General features: G+C 46.9%; 1 protein-coding gene across 2 annotated transcripts in view; it reads left to right on the top strand.

Annotated features, from left to right (window-relative positions):
• Positions 1-17,410, top strand: part of CHCHD3 (coiled-coil-helix-coiled-coil-helix domain containing 3) — a 184,996-nt gene that overhangs the window by 106,583 nt on the left and 61,003 nt on the right. For both annotated transcript variants that reach the window (XM_081957632.1, XM_081957633.1), the window contains exon 5: positions 14,853-14,936. In XM_081957632.1, the coding sequence (XP_081813758.1) occupies positions 14,853-14,936 (84 nt within the window). The remainder of the gene's footprint in view (positions 1-14,852; positions 14,937-17,410) is intronic.

The following is a 17,410-nucleotide window of genomic DNA, read 5'->3' on the forward strand; positions in this document are numbered from 1 at the left end:
AGTCATTAAGTGAGCATCACGTGACTTCTTACGGTTGAAGTCTAGGAGACTTCCTGCCCTACACAGTTGTAGAATACAGTAGAAAGCCTGGGACAATCCCATCCTTAGGCCAGTTGAAAAACCGTCCTTAAGCGAGAAACCATTGTTTACATTTTTTTCCGGTTTCTCTCCCGGGATTTGTCCAAGGGAAGGTATAGTCCAAAAGCACCCACCCCGTTTTGTATCTTGGAATTATGCTCTTTTCCCTTCGCCCCAGCAGACAATTTTTAGCACCTGTTTAATAATGTAAAAAGGAGACTTAAAAAGCCGTCTCCAAGGCTTGTTATTTAAAAGCAGATTAATATTTCTTTAAAAAAAACAAACACACACCCCGAAACCTCGTCGTAGCAACGATTCGAGCAAGTGGGCTGCCTTTAACGCTTTCCTTTGTTTAGCCTAGTGGCCATGAGTTCTCCAGGTTAACCGTGCATTTAATCAGTTTCTGTATTGTCGCATTTCAATTTCAATTTCACTGTTCACTGACCGTTGGCTTATTTCATCTTCGCATAAAAGGGAGGCGCACAAACGGAAGGCCCTCTAAGCCAGAAGGCTTGTCGTGTCTCCGCGCTTTCAGGATTTGTTCTGTGTGAAGGATGGTTGTTAAGATTCCGGGTAGCTAGTCGGAAAAGAAAGCTGTGCAGGTAATCCCCCGAGTTACGAGCGTTCCCTTTACGAATGTTCGAAGTCGCGCAATAAGCACCCCTCGTGTTTCCGAACAAGGCCCGAAACGATGAACCTTGCAGTCCCACGGCAGTTGTTCGCCCTTACGAACGACCACAGAGGCCCTGCAACGTTCATCCTGCATGTGGCTGGCCTAAATGAAGCTTCTGAGGGGTGGATCATCCCTCCGGAAGCCTACCTGGCCCCCGTTGCAAGCCAAAAGAGAGCCTCCGGGGGGCCGGTCCCTGGAAGACCCATTTCAGCCTGCAGCGGGTCAGGGGAGGCCCGCGGAGGCCCGGACGGAACTGCAGAGGGGCGCACAAGGCTGGAGAGGAGACTGCTTGCTAGATCTTCACAAGGTAATGCGGCAGGTTACAATACAATGCAATAGCAGAGTTGGAAGGGACCTTGGAGGTCTTCTAGTCCAACCCCCTGCCTAGGCAGGAAACCTTATACCGTTTCAGACAGATGGCTATCCATCCTCTTAAAGACTTCCAGGGTTGGGACATTCACAACTTCTGGAGGGAAGGAGTTCCACTGATTACTTGTTCTAGCTGTCAGGAAATTGGTATTAACCCTTCACATGATCTTGATTCTCTCCTTCTGTTTATGCAGCCTAGAACTGTGTTGGCTTTTTTGGCAGCTGCTGCACACGGCTGGCTCCTATTTAAATGGTTGTCCACTAGGACTCCAAGATCCCTTTCACAGTTACTACTGTTGTGCAAGGTACCACCTATACTGTACCTGTGCATTCTGTTTTTGTTGCCTAAATGTAGAACCTTACTCTTTTCACCATTGAATTTCATTTTATTAGATAATGGCCAATGTTCAAGTTTGTCAAGATCCTTCTGTATCTTAAGGTTGGGGCGGGGGAAGCAATTTTGGGAGCATGAGTTATTTCAGTGGGTCAGGGAGGCCTTGGGTGGTTTTAGGCAGGTGGTCTCTTCCATCAGTAGCCCCCCCCCCCCCCATGGCCTTCCCCACTCTGAAATACCGTATGTGCACTTAACAAGCCTCACATTCGATTAGCGAATGCGTGGGCGAAAGGAGGGAGTGATCCCCTTCAAAGCACGAGATTCACTCCCACGAATTCTCAGCATCCGAATGGAACGGGCAGGCTCCATTACATTCGTAACTCGAGGACTACCTGTATTGACTTTCACCAATGAAGGTGAATATACATGTCCCAAGAGAATTCCAATCTGGGTCGGTCACCGGGACTAGAGGTATCTTCTTCCGAGCTTTCGGACTCGTACCAGAGCCCATCCTCAGGGAACTTGAGTCGAACTATTCTCCAAGGCACCTGAGGGCAGAACAAGAAGCAATGGGTGGAAACTAATCAAGGAGAGAAGCAACCTAGCACTAAGGATAAATTTCCTGACAGAATCAGTGGAAGAGAAGTTGCCTCCAGAAGTTGTGAATGCTCCAACACTGGAAGTCTTTAAGAAGATGTTGGATAGCCATTTGTCTGAAGTGGTGTAGGGTTTCCTGCCTAGGCAGGGGGTTGGACTAGAAGACCTCCAAGGTCCCTTCCAACTCTGCTATTGTATTGTATTGTAAACTTCTCTCTACTGGTATACAGGGAGTCCTCAGCTGACAACAATTCACTAGTGACCATTCAAAGTTACAAATGGCACTGAAAAAAGTGACTTATGACCATTTCCCCCCACTTAGGACCATTGCAACACCCCCATGGTCACGTGATTGTCAGGGGCAGACAAATTCTGCAAAGAATAGGTTTTTATTAAATATGTCATATTGGCTCAGGCTGGTGGAAACTGACTCTGATTCTTCCCGCGGTTTCCACCTAATTAAAAATGAAAGTTTGACACTTTCTCAAAACAATCAGTCACATGGTCCAATCAGGATGCTGTCCAGTTGCTAGGTGACTCCAGTCTCCTCCTTCCAAGCACCTGCAGGAATGTCCTTGGTTCACCTGAGAAAGTATTTTGTTTTGGCTACAACACCCCAACTATCTCTATTCCCCCCCCTCCATATCTTTAATACAATACAATACAATACAATACAATACAATAGTAGAGTTGGAAGGGACCTTGGGGGTCTTCTAGTCCAACCTCCTGCCTAGGCAGGAAACCCTATACCGTTTCAGACAAATGGCTATCTAACATCTTCTTAAAGACTTCCAGTGTTGGGGCATTCACAACTTCTGGAGGCAACTTCTGTTCCACTGGTTAATTGTTCTAACTGTCAGGAAATTTCTCCTCAGTTCTAACTTGTTTCTCTCCTTGATTAGTTTCCACCCATTGCTTCTTGTTCTGCCCTCAGGTGCCTTGGAGAATCCTTCCTTCCTTCCTTCCTTCCTCCCTCCCTTCCATAGAATAGAATAGAATAGAATAGAATAAAATAACAGAGTTGGAAGGGACCTTGGAGGTCTTCTAGTCCAACCCCCTGCCTAGGCAGGAAACCCTATACCGTTTCAGACAAATGGCTATGCAACATCTTCTTAAAGACTTCCAGTGTTGGGGCATTCACAACTTCTGGAGGCATTTTCTGTTCCAGCGTGTCAGCACTGAAGTCTCAAAATGGCCTCAGACAGGCCAGCTTCAGAGTTGACAGTGATTTACAGATTTTGGATGCTTGATATCCGACCCGCATTTATGACGGTTGCGGTGTCCTGGGGTCGTGTGATCCCCTTTCACGACCTTCCGACAAGCAAAATCAGTGGGGAAGCCAGACTCGTTTAACAACTGTGCCACTCACTTAACAGCTGCAGTGATTCACTTGCAAGAAATGTGAGTGAGGCCAGGGTTTGTCAACCTCAGCAATGTTGAAAACGGGTGGACTTCGACTCCCAGAATTCCCCTGAAGCTGAGGGAGTTTGCGGAATTCTGGGAGTTGAAATCCACACATCTTCGACGAACAGGAGCCAGACTGAAAGCCTTCTTTCGGTTGCATTATGCTATACCAGTGATGGCTAACATTTTTTGGGCTCCCGTGCCAAAAGTGGGGGGAGCGCAGGGGGGGCCATGCGTGGGCGAGCCACACCCATAATGCTAAGCGCCCACCCCCACTTTTGGCACAGTTTTTTCACCCTCCCCATGCTCCAGAGGCTTTCTAGGAACCTCCGGAGAGCGAAAAACGGACCTACAGGGAACCCAGAAGTTCGGGAATGGTGACTTCCGGTTTGTCCATAGAGCCGATGTTCGTCCTCCGGAGCCTTCGGGAGGCTTCCCTGAAGGCTCTGGAGGTCAAAAAAATGGCCCTACGAGCAAACCGGAAGTCTGTTCCTAAACCTCCGGTTTGTCCAAAGGGCTGGTTTTTTGCGCTCCGGAGGCTTCAAGGAAGACTGAAGTAGCTGGCCAGAGTGCACATGCGTGCTGGAGCTGACAGGGCAAGGCCTCACGTGCCCTAACAAATGGCTCCATGTGCCACAGGTACCATAGGTTCGCCATCACAGTGCTATACCAATAGCCCCTGATTTATGACCACAATTGAGCCCAAAATTTCTGTTGCTAAGCGAGACAGTTGTTAGGTGAGCTTTCCCCCTTTTTACAACCTTTCTTGCCAGTGTCGTTAAGTGAATCACTGCCATTGTTAAGTTCGTAACACGGTTGTAAGGTGACTCTGACTTTTCCCCCGTTGACTTTGCTGGTCAGAAGGTCGCAAAAAGGGATCCCATAATCCCGGGACACGGGATTATGAAGCAGTTCTGAATTTTGACCACGAGGATACTGCAAAACCGTAACTGTGAAAACCAGTTGTAAGTCAACCGTTTCCAGTGTCATCGTAACGCCAAGCGGTCACTAAACGAACGATTGTAAGTTGAGGACTCTTCGCTAATGTTTGCAGTGTTGCTGATTCAAATCTGGGCATTTTGCAACTGCAAGTTTTACCCAATCTTTCAATTTGAAGATGTGGGGATTTCAACTCCCACAATTCATGGGGAATTCTGGGTGTTGAAGTCCACACATTTTCAAGTTGAGACACATTGTTCCAGTGCAGAGGTCTTCAAACTTGGCAACTTTAAGACTTGTGGATTTCAACTCCCAGAATTCTCCAGCCAGCTGGCTGGAGAATTCTGGGAGTTGAAGTCCACAAGTCTTAAAGTTGCCAAGTTTGGGGACCCCTGTTCTAGTGCTTGGAAAATATCTGGCTGCTAGACCTTGCAAATTCATGCCTGAAAAACATTAAATTAATGCTATGTCTTCCAGGAACGCATCCCCCCAAATTGTATCCTGACGTTCAAGAATTACTTCTTTCTTCCACCCGCTCCGCTCAACGGGTCTAAAATTTTCCAAACAGCTAATTAGGAGCTATTAGGTGTCCGATCTTAACGTTGGCGGGAACATAAGACAAAAGAACCGTGGGAAATTGAGGCATGAAATGCTGGAGGCTTTGATTTGATTCTCCCCGCAGGGCCGTTCCTGGCACACGGGCTGCAAAAAATGGAATTGCAAATGGCTAAATAGTTCTAAAATGTTACGCTTCCACTTTCTCCTGGTTTGGTGATGCCTTCTGCATTTCCAAACAGTCTAAAAAACATGTTGAAATGAAGCTCTACATGATCTGGTGCCAGGATGTTTATGGAGTCAGTCTGTCTGTCCGTCCATCCATCCATCCATCCATCCATCCATCCATCCATCCATCCATCCATCCATCCATCCATCTATCCGTGTCTGTCTGTGTCCATCTGTCCGTCCATATCTGTCTGTCTGTCTGTCTGTCTACCCATACCACCATCCATCCATCCATTCCACCATCCATCCATCCTATCTATCTATCTATCTATCTATCTATCTATCTATCTATCTATCTATCTATCTATCATCTATCTATCTATTTATTATCTATCTATTTATTATCTATCTATCTATCTATCTATCTATCTATCTATCTATCTATCTATCTATCATCTATCTATCTATATCTTTATCTATCTATCATCTATCTATCTTATCTATCATCTATGTATCTATGTATCTATGTATCTATCTATCATCTGTCTGTCTGTCTGTCTGTCTGTCTGTCTATCTATCTATCTATCTATCTATCTATCTATCTATCTATCTATCTATCTATCTATCTATCTATCTATCTATCATCTACCTACCCTATCTACTTATTTACCTACCATCCCTGTTGAATAATCCAAAGTCACCCAGTAGCTTTCATGCCTAAGGCCGGACTAGAATTCACTGTCTCCTGGTGTTTGGCCCCAAATCACTCAGCCAGTTTTCACTCCTAAGACAATACTAGAACTCACCATCGCCTTGTGATTGTCCCAAAATCACCCAGCCGGCCTTCACTCCTAAGACAATACTAGAACTCACCATCTCCTGGTGATTGCTCCAAAATCGCCAGGCTGGCTTTTATGCCAAAGATGGGAGTGGAATTCACTGTTCTCTTCCTTTCTAACCTGGTGCTTTAACCACCGGAGCAAACATTGCCGCTATGGAGAAGACCCGACTATAACTTACAGAGGATAATGCTGATCTGGTCCAGTGCCAAAGGCCAACAACAACCCAACACGCAAATCTATCAGAGTTGTGTTTGCCTAGGCAGCTGCCAGCTTTCACCGCAGTTCTGCGCATCAACAAATACGTTGAGCATAATAAAGCTGCTTAATGCATTTATGGAGGTAAATCCATGCACGGGGAAAAAAAATGTGGCTGCATCCAACAAAATTAGCAATACAGTGTAATTTCTCCAGGGAAATAACTGTGATATGATGACAGTGTCAAGGTAATGTTCAAACCAGGTTAAGCCTCTTGGGGAAATGATGGTTGCTTTGGCAACTATGAAAACATAAAGCTTCCATTTCCAGGGATGTTCTTGTTGTGGGCCAATGTCAGCCTGTGCAGCTGGCAGCAGTTTTGGAGAGTGAAGAGGTTGGGGAGGAACATGGGCCAGTCTTGGAGTTTGGGGAAGGCTCGGACGAGGGCTCTGCATCGGAGGCAGAGAGGGGACCAGGGCCATCTGGGCATTATGTGCTGCCTCTGGAGTCTGACATCAACGAGGCAGAAGAACAGTGTTAGCCTGTTCCCAGTGTGCGCATGTGCAGGGCTGCCAGAAGGCAAGAACAATTAAGGAAAAAAAGGTGACTTGGGAGTAAGGCTTGGAGATGATTGGCCCCTCCCATAAGACATAAAAGAGGAGCAAATAGACATGAGCTTTTGCAAGAAGTAATTAGTTCATCTAGTCGGTTCAAGCCCTGAGAAATCCTGTTTGCCTCTGTGCTACATTTAGCCTTGCAAAACTAATTGGCAATTAGGTCTGGCAGCGTTTCAAGGGAGAGAAAGGTGGGTGCTTTTCAACATTACCCTGAAAGACTGTGGCAACTCGAGCAGACATCTGCCGGACTCTTCACAAACTGTTTATGAATAATTACAGGCTGTGAATGATCATAATTCACAGTCGTCTAAATAAAAGAGGGTTTGGGGGGACTAAGATTGTGATTTATGCTTCCTCATGAAGCCTAGGTCAGAACAGTTCTCCAGGCCCTTTCCTCAGTTTCCCCAAAAGGATGCTACCCGTCATGCACACCTGGGCTCAGATTGTACCTGCTGGTAAAGTCACACCTGAGTTAGGGAATGAGGCGGTATCTGTTTTTAGATTCCTTCTTTGACAGACGTCAGTCAGTGCCGGTTTTCGGCTGGGGCAAGGAAGGTCGTTAAAACTGGGCAAAGCTCACTTAACAACTGTCTCGCTTAGCAACGGAAATGCCAGGGCTCCGTTGGGGTTGTAAGTCGAGTACTTACACCAGGGGTGTCCAAACTTGGGAACTTTAAGACTTGTGGACTTCAACTCCCAGAATTCCCCAGCCAGCCATGCTGGCTGGGGAATTCTGGTAGTTGAAGTCCACAAGTCTTAAAGTTCCCAAGTTTGGACACCCCTGACTTACCCGTATTGGGTGATAATGCAGATCTTCATTTCCTTTGCAAATAGGATGAGTTGGAGCAGAGGGAGGAAATGGAAGTAGCCAGGCTAAAAGAAGTTGTATTTTTTTGGAAGTTTTCAAGTTTATCAGTAACTTTGTGACGAATGATAATTAAGCAGATATTCTTGGCAGCCTGCTAAATTAACACATTGGTTTTTTAAAAAAAAAACATACTTGCTATTGCATCTTAAGTATTTCCATCTATTTGGAATTAAGACCGACTTGCACAGGGGATGGAAAATGTGCATATGGCCTCCTCATTTAATCCCTGCTACTTATTTATTAGATTTTTATCCCACCTTTATTATTTTTAATAAATAACTCAAGGTGCTGAACGTATCTAATGCTTTTTTCCTCTTCCTGTTTTCCCCACAACAATAAACTCTGTGAGGTGGGTTGGACTGGACCGGAGTCAGTTGTCTTTCATGCCTATGGATGGACTAGAACTCACCGTCTCCTGGTGATTGGCTCAAAGTCCCACAGCCAGTTTTCACTCCTAAGGCGGGACTAGAACTCACCATCTCCTGGTGATTGGCTCAAAGTCCCACAGCCAGTTTTCACTCCTAAGGTAGAAGTTTTGAATGCCCCAACACTGGAAGTCTTTAAGAAGATGTGGGATAGCTGTTTGTCTGAAACGGTATAGGGTTTCCTGCCTAGGCAGATGGTTGGACTAGAAGACCTCCAAGGTCCCTTCCAACTCTACTATTGTATTGTATTGTAAGTCACCCAGCCAGTTTTCACTCCTAAGGCAGGACTAGAACTCACTGTCTCCTGGTGATTGGCTCAAAGTCACCCAGCCAGTTTTCACTCTTAAGGCGGGACTAGAACTCACCATCTCCTGGTGATTGGCTCAAAGTCCCACAACCAGTTTTCACTCCTAAGGCAGGACTAGAACTCACTGTCTCCTGGTGATTGGCTCAAAGTCACCCAGCCAATTTTCACTTCTAAGGCGGGACTAGAACTCACCGTCTCCTGGTGATTGGCTCAAAGTCACCCAGCCAGTTTTCACTCCTAAGGCGGGTCTAGAACTCACCGTCTCCTGGTGATTGGCTCAAAGTCACCCAGCCAGTTTTCATGCATATGGCAGGACTAGAACTCACAATCACCTAGAACTCACCATCTCCACCCTAGCCACTATCTCAAACTGACTCTTGGTGCTTCATGTAGATGCCTTTTTAGCATGTATATTTTGGGTCTGGTTGATATCTTGGGAATGAAATTCCTTCCTTCCTTCCTTCCTTCCTTCCTTCCTTCCTTCCTTCCTTCCTTCCTTCCTTCCTTCATTCATTCATTCATTCATTCATTCATTCATTTTTCGTATTTCTTCATCGCCCATCTCCTTCAGCGAAAGGGATCCTGGGTGGTGTACAATAAAATCAGTAGCCTGAACATTAACATCAACATTAATTTCAGAGTTTTGAAAGTATAAAAAATGCCCTTATAGAATTTCAAAAGGTGAGAAATCCCGAGGTGGGGTGGGGGCTGGCAGTTGTCAACGCAGCTGGGTGGGGTTCTTGCTGGTATGTTCAAATGTTCAAACTGGGATGGCGAATTGTGCCTGTCCAAACATTTCGACTTGAGCCAGATGAATTTTTTTCAAATTGAAACTTATTTATTTGGATTGATTTGCCCCCTTCGAAACACTGACAAATAACTAAATCGATGCAAATTGATTCAGATGCAAATCAAATTGATTTTCACGGCGTGAAAGTTACAAATCAGTGCAGAGACCTGGTTTCCATGTTAGATTCCCCCCCCTCCCCCAGTAGGTTTTAACTCCCTGCGCAGATTTCCAATTAGAATTCGTGGAAATAAAATACCTGTCCATTTCTTTGTATTAAGGTGCTTTTGATTTTATTTTTTAGTAGCCAATAAATTGGCATTGCCCGGGTATTTATTTATACGGGGTGGGGGGGAAATGTCTGGACCAAACGTAATTTCTAGTGTTGGATTTCCCCCCTTACCAGAGGGAGCCCCCTGGTGGACTACTGTGATGCCATTACCATGGTAACTCAAGCCTTTTTATGACAGTACAGTAGAAGCCATTTTAAGGCACAACAGGCTGTATCTTAACAGAACACATACCCCGAGGGGTTTTAGGGATGTCTTACCCCCACAGTATTTGTTTCCAGAGAATAAGTCATCTGTGTACCAAGTTTGGCTGAAATTGCTTCAGGCTTTCCAGAGTTATGCTGGAACGCACACACGCATACACATACACCAGACAGATAGATAGAAGATAAGATTTTTAAAAAAAAAATAATTTTAATTTTTAATTACTTCAAAATCACTTGTTTTTAAATGCTTAGCTGTCTTGTTAACATCTTGACCTCTTGCCTTCTTTTGCTGAGATGAAGTATACACATTCTGTGAAGTTATACAAACACACACATACACGCAGACAGTGGACAGATAGAAACACACACACACACACACACACACACACACACACAAATACTTCCTGCTAAAGCCAAACATGAACCGCACAGAAGAGATCGAACTGCCATTTGTCAGAAATGGTGTCGTAGGGCCTGCTGCTTGGGCAGGGGGTAGGACTAGATGACCTACAAGGTCCCTTTCAATTCTGTTCATCTGCCAATGTGCCAAAGGAAGAACAAATGTGAGTGGCATCTATATTTTAATTTTTTATTTTTATATTTTAATTTTTCATTTTAACATCGATATCACTGAAGGGGGCTGGAGAATAGCAAAATAACTTTCCTTTTCTAGCCTTCCCCCTCCCCAAAAACTGTGTTTTCCAAAAACGTTTTATTTAAAAAAAAAAAAAAGGAGAGAGTAAACCTTGTTAAGAGTTCTTGTCTAGGAATAAAGGGCAACGTTCGGCTAATTGAATACACGGTCCTTTTGCTATGGCTAATTAATATTTATTGCAACCTTGCCTTGTGGCCAAATTAATCTAATGCTCCCTTGCCAACCTGCCCATCAGCTGCGAATTCCCTGGCTGGCATGTTTGTGTGTGTAAACGTTGCGGTGATTTCTCACCGAAGGGTTTGCAAGATTGGCGTCAGACACAGTCCGGGTGAGAACTCCCAGAATTTCCCAGTCGGCTAGGGAATTCTGGGAGTTGAAGTCCACAAGTCTTAAAGTTGCTGGCCGGGGAATTCTGGGAGTTGAAGTCCACAAGTCTTAAAGTTGCTGGCCGGGGAATTCTGGGAGTTGAAGTCCACAAGTCTTAAAGTTGCTGGCCGGGGAATTCTGGGAGTTGAAGTCCACAAGTCTTAAAGTTGCTGGCCGGGGAATTCTGGGAGTTGAAGTCCACAAATCTTAAGGTTCCCAGGTTTGGTGACCCCTATTCTAAAGAAAACTGGGGGAGGGTCTTTTCGACCAGTTGTGAAATTCATTTTGTTTACTACCGGTCCTCTGGGCGTGGCTTGGTGGGCGGACTTGGTGGGCATGGCAGGGGAAGGATACTGCGAAATCTCCATTCCCACCCTATTCTGGGGCCAGCCAGAGGTGGCATTTGCCGGTTCTCCGAACTACTCAAAATGTCCGCTACCTGTTCTCCGGAACCTGTCAGAACCTGCTGGATTTCACCCCTGTTGTAGACATTTCATGACTCAACTACAGAACCCCACCAGTGCTAGAAGGGGTCGTGGGGTCTGCAGGGAGGAGGACGGTGGGGTCTTTGGTGCTCTCTGAGCTTGGTTGTTTTCTTGCAGACATTTCGTGACCCAACTAGAGAACATCATCAGTGCTAAAAGCCAATGGAGTTTGCTCAAAGAGCACCAAAAACCCCACAGTTCTCCTCGGCAAAAAAATGTCAAGCGATGATCCTGTTGCTCTTTTCAATTTTTAAAAAAAAAACACATTGGCAGGTCCACGCTTGGCTTTTAGGGAAAGGGCGGAAAAAAGGAAGCTGCCAGAATAGAGCTAGCTTTCTACAAGTCCGTTGGGAAGGCAGACTTTTCATACGCTGTGTGGTTGGACAGTCCCCACGCCCGAGAAAGGACTGAAAGAGGGAAAAGAGGTAGAGAAAGGCCACAATAAATTCTCTTTCTTCCTTCCGCTCTCTCTTCTCTCCTCTCTCCCACTCCCTTCTCTCTTCCTCTCCCTCCCCCTCTTTCCCTCTCTCCCTCCCTTATCTCTTCCTTCCTCTCTCCCTCCCCCTCTCTCTTTCTCCTCTCTCCCCCTCTATTCCTCCCTCTCTCATCCTTTCTTCCCCTCTCTCCCTCTCCTCTCTCCCTTCCTCCCTTTCTCTCCCTCCCTCTCTCCTCTCTCCCACTCCCTCCTTCTCTCTCCCTCTCCCTCCCCCTCTCTCCCTCCCTCCCTCTCCCTTTCCCTCCCTTCCGCCCTCCCTCTCTCCCACTCCCTCCTTCTCTGTCCCTCCCCCTCCCCCTCCCTCCCTCCCTCTCTCTCCCCCGCATCCCTTCCTCTCCCTCTCTCTTTCTCCTCTCCCCCTACCCCTCTATTCCTCCCTCTCCCTCTCTCATCCTTTCTTCCCCTCTCCTCCTCTCTCCCTCCCTCTCCGTCTCCCTCTTTCTCTCCCTCCCTCTCCTCTCTCCCACTCCCTCCTTCTCTCTCCCTCTCCCTCCCTCTCTCTCCCTCTCATCCTCTCCCTTTCCCTCCCTTCCGCCCTCCCTCTCTCTCCCCCGCATCTCTTCCTTCCTCTCCCTCTCTCTTTCTCCTCTCCCCCTACCCTTCTATTCCTCCCTCTCCCTCTCTCATCCTTTCTTCCCCTCTCCTCCTCTCTCCCTCCCTCTCCGTCTCCCTCTTTCTCTCCCTCCCTCTCCTCTCTCCCACTCCCTCCTTCTCTCTCCCTCTCCCTCCCCCTCTCTCCCTCTCATCCTCTCCCTTTCCCTCCCTTCCGCCCTCCCTCTCTCTCCCCCGCATCTCTTCCTTCCTCTCCCTCTCTCTTTCTCCTCTCCCCCTACCCTTCTATTCCTCCCTCTCCCTCTCTCATCCTTTCTTCCCCTCTCCTCCTCTCTCCCTCCCTCTCCGTCTCCCTCTTTCTCTCCCTCCCTCTCTGCCTGGAATTGCCTGTACTTTCCTACCTTCTGGCCCAGAATGCTGGTCTGTGGGATCTTGGTTTGATCTAACAGGCCTCTTTCTCTATTTCTTAATGATCTCCCTCTTTCTTTAGTCTTCTCTTTCCTTTTGCTGGTTCCGCTGCAGTGAGTTCATTCATTTGCTGTCTTTGGGGTTTTTTCTTTTCTTTTCTTTTTTGTTTCTTTATGACACTCTGGAGATTGCTTTTAATTGACCTGTTCAAGTTCTGCAAAGGGTTTGGGCTTAGACCCCCCTGCCGTGTGCCACTTACAATGCACAAATGACCTTTCTCTCCCTCTCTCTCTCTCTCTCTCTCTCTCTCTCTCTCTCTCTCTGCCATGCATTTAATAAACTTAAATTTCCAAGGCTGCATATTGAAAGCTCCAACAGCTTTGTGATTTCTCCCCCCCTTTTTAAGCTCGTTTCCGCTTCGCTGCCTTCTCTAACGGTCGCTATCTCTTGGCAAAGTCTTCAGGAGAAAACCCAGACTTCGCATTAATAGCGAAGTGGGAAGTCTGAACTCCGGGGCTGCCAAGGATGGGGCTTGTGGAGGAATATGCTTGGAAGAGAATATCCGTAGCCCAGGGTTGCACTGCGGGGTCTTTACCACTCTCTGAGCTGGGTGGTTTTCTTGCAGACGTTTCATTGCCCAACTAGGTAACATCATCCGTATTAGAAGGGAGTGGGGTTTGTGGCGTGGAGGAGGAGAATGGGAGGAGGAGGAGAAAGAGGACTGTGGAGTCCTTGGTGCTCTCTGAGCTTGGTGGTTTTCTAGCAGACATTTCATTCCCCATCTAGGTAACGTCATCAGTGCTAGAAAGGAGTGGAGTTTGATGCAACATATGTTATGTTCTATGCAATGTATAAGGGCTGCGGTGGCTCAGTGGCTAAGACAGAAAGGTTGGCAGTTTGAATCCCTAGCGCCGCATAATGGAGTGAGCTCCCGTTCCTTGTCCCAGCTTCTGCCAACCTAGCAGTTTGAAATCAGGTAAAAAATGCAAGGAGAAAAATAGGAGCCACCTTTGGTGGGAAGGGAACAGCGTTCCGTGCACCTTCGGCGTTGAGTCATGCCGGCCACATGACCACGGAGACGTCTTTGGACAGCGCTGGCTCTTAACTATGAGAGTTCGCTTAGGTCTTGTTTGGGTAAGGTCTTTGCTTTGTCTAACATGTCGTATAAACTGATGCCTTTGTGTTCTGCGTTTATTTACATGCTTCCAGGAAATGGAATGCAAGGTAAGAGGTCGAAATTGGGAATAAATGGGAATTTTTGTTGTTGCTGTCCAGTTCCTGAGTCGTGTCAATCGTTTGTGGCCTCCTGGACCACAGCATGCTGCCCCCCGCCCTTCTCTCTTCCCCCTCCCTCCCCTTCTCTTCCCTTCGCTCCTCCCCTTCGCTCCCCTTCTCTTCCCATCGCTCCTCCCCCTTTGCTCCCCTTCTCTTCCCATCGCTCCTCCCCCTCCCTCCGCTTCACTTCCCATCGCTCCTCCCCCTCCCTCCCCTTCTCTTCCCTTCGCTCCTCCCCTTCGCTTCCCTTCTCTTCCCATCGTTCCTCCCCCTTTGCTCCCCTTCTCTTCCCATCGCTCCTCCCCCTCCCTCCGCTTCACTTCCCATCGCTCCTCCCCCTCCCTCCCCTTCTCTTCCCTTCGCTCCTCCCCCTTTGCTCCCCTTCTCTTCCCATCGTTCCTCCCCCTTTGCTCCCCTTCTCTTCCCATCGCTCCTCCCCCTCCCTCCGCTTCACTTCCCATCGCTCCTCCCCCTCCCTCCCCTTCTCTTCCCTTCGCTCCTCCCCCTTCGCTCCCCTTTTCTTCCCTTCGCTCCTCCCCCTTCGCTCCCCTTTTCTTCCCATCGCTCCTCCCCCTCCCTCCCATTCTCTTCCCATCGTTCCTCCCCCTCCCTCCCATTCTCTTCCCATCGTTCCTCCCCCTTCGCTCCCCTTCTCTTCCCATCATTCCTTCCTCTTCACTCCCCTTCTCTTCCCTTCGCTCCTCCCCCTCCCTCCCCTTCTCTTCGCTCCCCCCCTTCTCTCCCCTTCTCTTCCCTTCGCTCCCCCCGTTCACTCCCTCCTTTTCTTTTCTCCTCCCCCTCCTTCCCTTCCCCTCCTCCCATATTGTATTGTATTATTTATATTTATATTATGTTAATGTTATATTAAATATATATATAATATATATTATATTATATTGTATTATATTATTATTATATTGTTTATTATATTTATCATATCCTATCTATCCTATCTCTTTAGGCCAAGCAGCTCGGAGAAAAGGAAAAGGAGCTGAAGAAACACGAGACTTACTACAAGGAGCAGCTGAACCGCCTGGAGGAGAGGGTGAGGGACTTTTCCTTTCCCTGGAGAGAGAGGCTCTGCTGGGAAGGCTGGGTGGAGTTTTACCCTTCTGCTTTTCAATGCACAGAGCTGATGGGCACAAAAGCCTCCTGATCTTGGCAGCTGAGCTTCGGGGAGGAAGGACCTCTATTTAATCTGTCCTCGTTTACCGACCATAGAAAGATCTGATCCTTTAAAACGGGTTTCTCAGCCAGCTTTACCATAAACTCAACCGTTTCCTCTTTCAGGAATCTCTCTCTGTGTGTTTATGGGCAAACGGGAGCGAAAGGTGGGCATTAGCTCCCCTGAAGGCCTGGTGCATTTTGTTTTCTTATTTTAATTAAAAAAAAATTCAGGTGGTCCTCGACTTACGACTGTAATGGAGCCTGCTCACCTCAATTATTAGTCGTGACAGTCATAAATCTTGTCTTCTTCTGGACCCACTGATTTGATAACTTTTTTTTTTTGGCTGTGGTTGTAAAGCAACCACTGTGGTCGTTAAGTGAACCAGTGGTTTGACATGGAGCCAGTATTGCCCGAAAATGGTAGTGAACTCTGGTTTTTCGGCACAAACCGTCATAAAATGCAGTCATGTGTCCGTGGGACACGGCGAACTGTCACAAATGCGGGTCAGTTGCCCCATGGCCCAGATGTGGTCATGTGATCTCAGGGGTCAGAACTCTGGAGCAGGATCGTAGGAATCTGCGGGGAGGTCTGTTGTAACGGTTACTAGGCAACCGGTCGTAAGTTGAGGACTACCTGTAAAGCAGGTTCAGAGCGAACATTCGTTGACCACCTTTAAAAGTTCGTGTGGATGAAAAAGTCATCTCAATTTTTTGAATCTTTGGGACTTTCCCCCCCAAAATAGCAGAAGTTGTTGCAAATTTCCTGACGAGCAAGAATTCCAGAGCTGTCTGGCTGTCCAGCCATCAAAAAGTCCATCTGTCTAGACTGATATATTAATAAAGGAGAATATTTACACCTCAAGGCTGAAATGAAGGGTCCTTGGTGCTCTCTGAGCTTGGTGGTTTTCTTGAAGACATTTCATGACCCAACTAGGTAACATTATCAGTCCTAGTGGGCTTTGTGGACTAGAGAATCCCATGCCAGGGGATATAACTTTATTAGGTGGTCTCATGAAGATGTTAAATCAGCCTCCTCAGCAGTTCTGGACTTCAACTCCCAGAATTCCCCAGCCAGCCAGTCCTTGGTGCTCTCGGAGTTTGATGGTTTTCTTGCAGACGTTTCATGACCCAACTAGGTAACATCATCAGTGTTAGAAGGAAGTGGGGTTTGCAGAGGAGGAGGAGGGGGAGCAAGGGAAAGAGGTAAAGAGAAGGAGGACGATCACTGTGGTCCTTGGTGCTCTCTGTGCTTGTTTACTTGTTTCATGATCCAACTAGGTAACTTCATCAGTGCTAGGAGGGAGTAGGGTTTGCAGGGGGGAGGAGGAGAATTGTGGGGTCTTTTGTTGCTCTCTGAGCTTGGTTCTTTTCTTGCAAATATTTCTTGACCCAAACAAGGTAACATCATTTAATGTTAGAAGGGTTTGCAGGGAGGAGGAGGAGAAAGACGAGGAGGAGGATATGAGGAAGGTTGTGGAGTGGAGAAGGAAAAGGGGAGGAGGAAGAGGACTGTGGGGTCCTTAGTGCCCTCGGAACGTAGTTGTTTTCTTGCAGACATCTCATTATCAACAAGGGAACATCATCAGTGCTAAAAGGGGCTTGCATCTAAACAGAGAGCAAACCTCCCTCCCTCCAGCACTGATGGTGTTACTTAGTTGGGTCATGAGACGTCTGCAAGACAACCAGCCACCTCTGCGAGCACCAAAGGGCCCCTCAGGCTGACATATTGGATTCGTTTGACCCAATCCAACTTTTCCGAGTATGATTTTCCCAGCGATTAAATTCTAATATCTCACCTAAGATTGTTTATTTTGGCTCCTCCGGAGTCCTTAAAAAAACTCAAGAACGGAACATCGGACTAACCATAAAAAAAAAAAAAAACTTTATTAAGGCTGTGTAAAATCCCACATATGATAATTTACAGAGTTTCGCCAAATGCTTCCTCTGGCTCCCTCCTTAAGCTATTTTTTTTTTTTAAAAAAAGGAGATTGAAAAACAACACGAGGAAGGTGGGAAACGAAAACGAAACGTGTTGCCGGGAAGGAGCTTGTCAAAAACTCATTACTCCTACAATATGTTAAATGAATTTCAGCGTATGCTATCGCTTCATAGATTAGCTGCAAGAAGCGAAAAATATATCCGGGCCCCAAATATAAGTCTGATTTTTTGTCCCCTTGAAAATAATACGCCACATTTCCTGCATATGGAAAAAAAGGAATTCTCTTTTATTTGTTGTGAGTTGCAAAGTCCTATCTGACCCATCGCGACCCCATGGACAACGTTCCTCCAGGCCTTCCTGTCCTCTACCATCCTCTACAGTCCATTTAAGCTTAGGCCAACTGCTTCGGGGAC

Source organism: Natrix helvetica, assembly GCF_964273705.1.
Source record: "Natrix helvetica genome assembly, chromosome: 6".
NCBI classification, from domain to species: Eukaryota; Metazoa; Chordata; class Lepidosauria; order Squamata; family Natricidae; genus Natrix; species Natrix helvetica.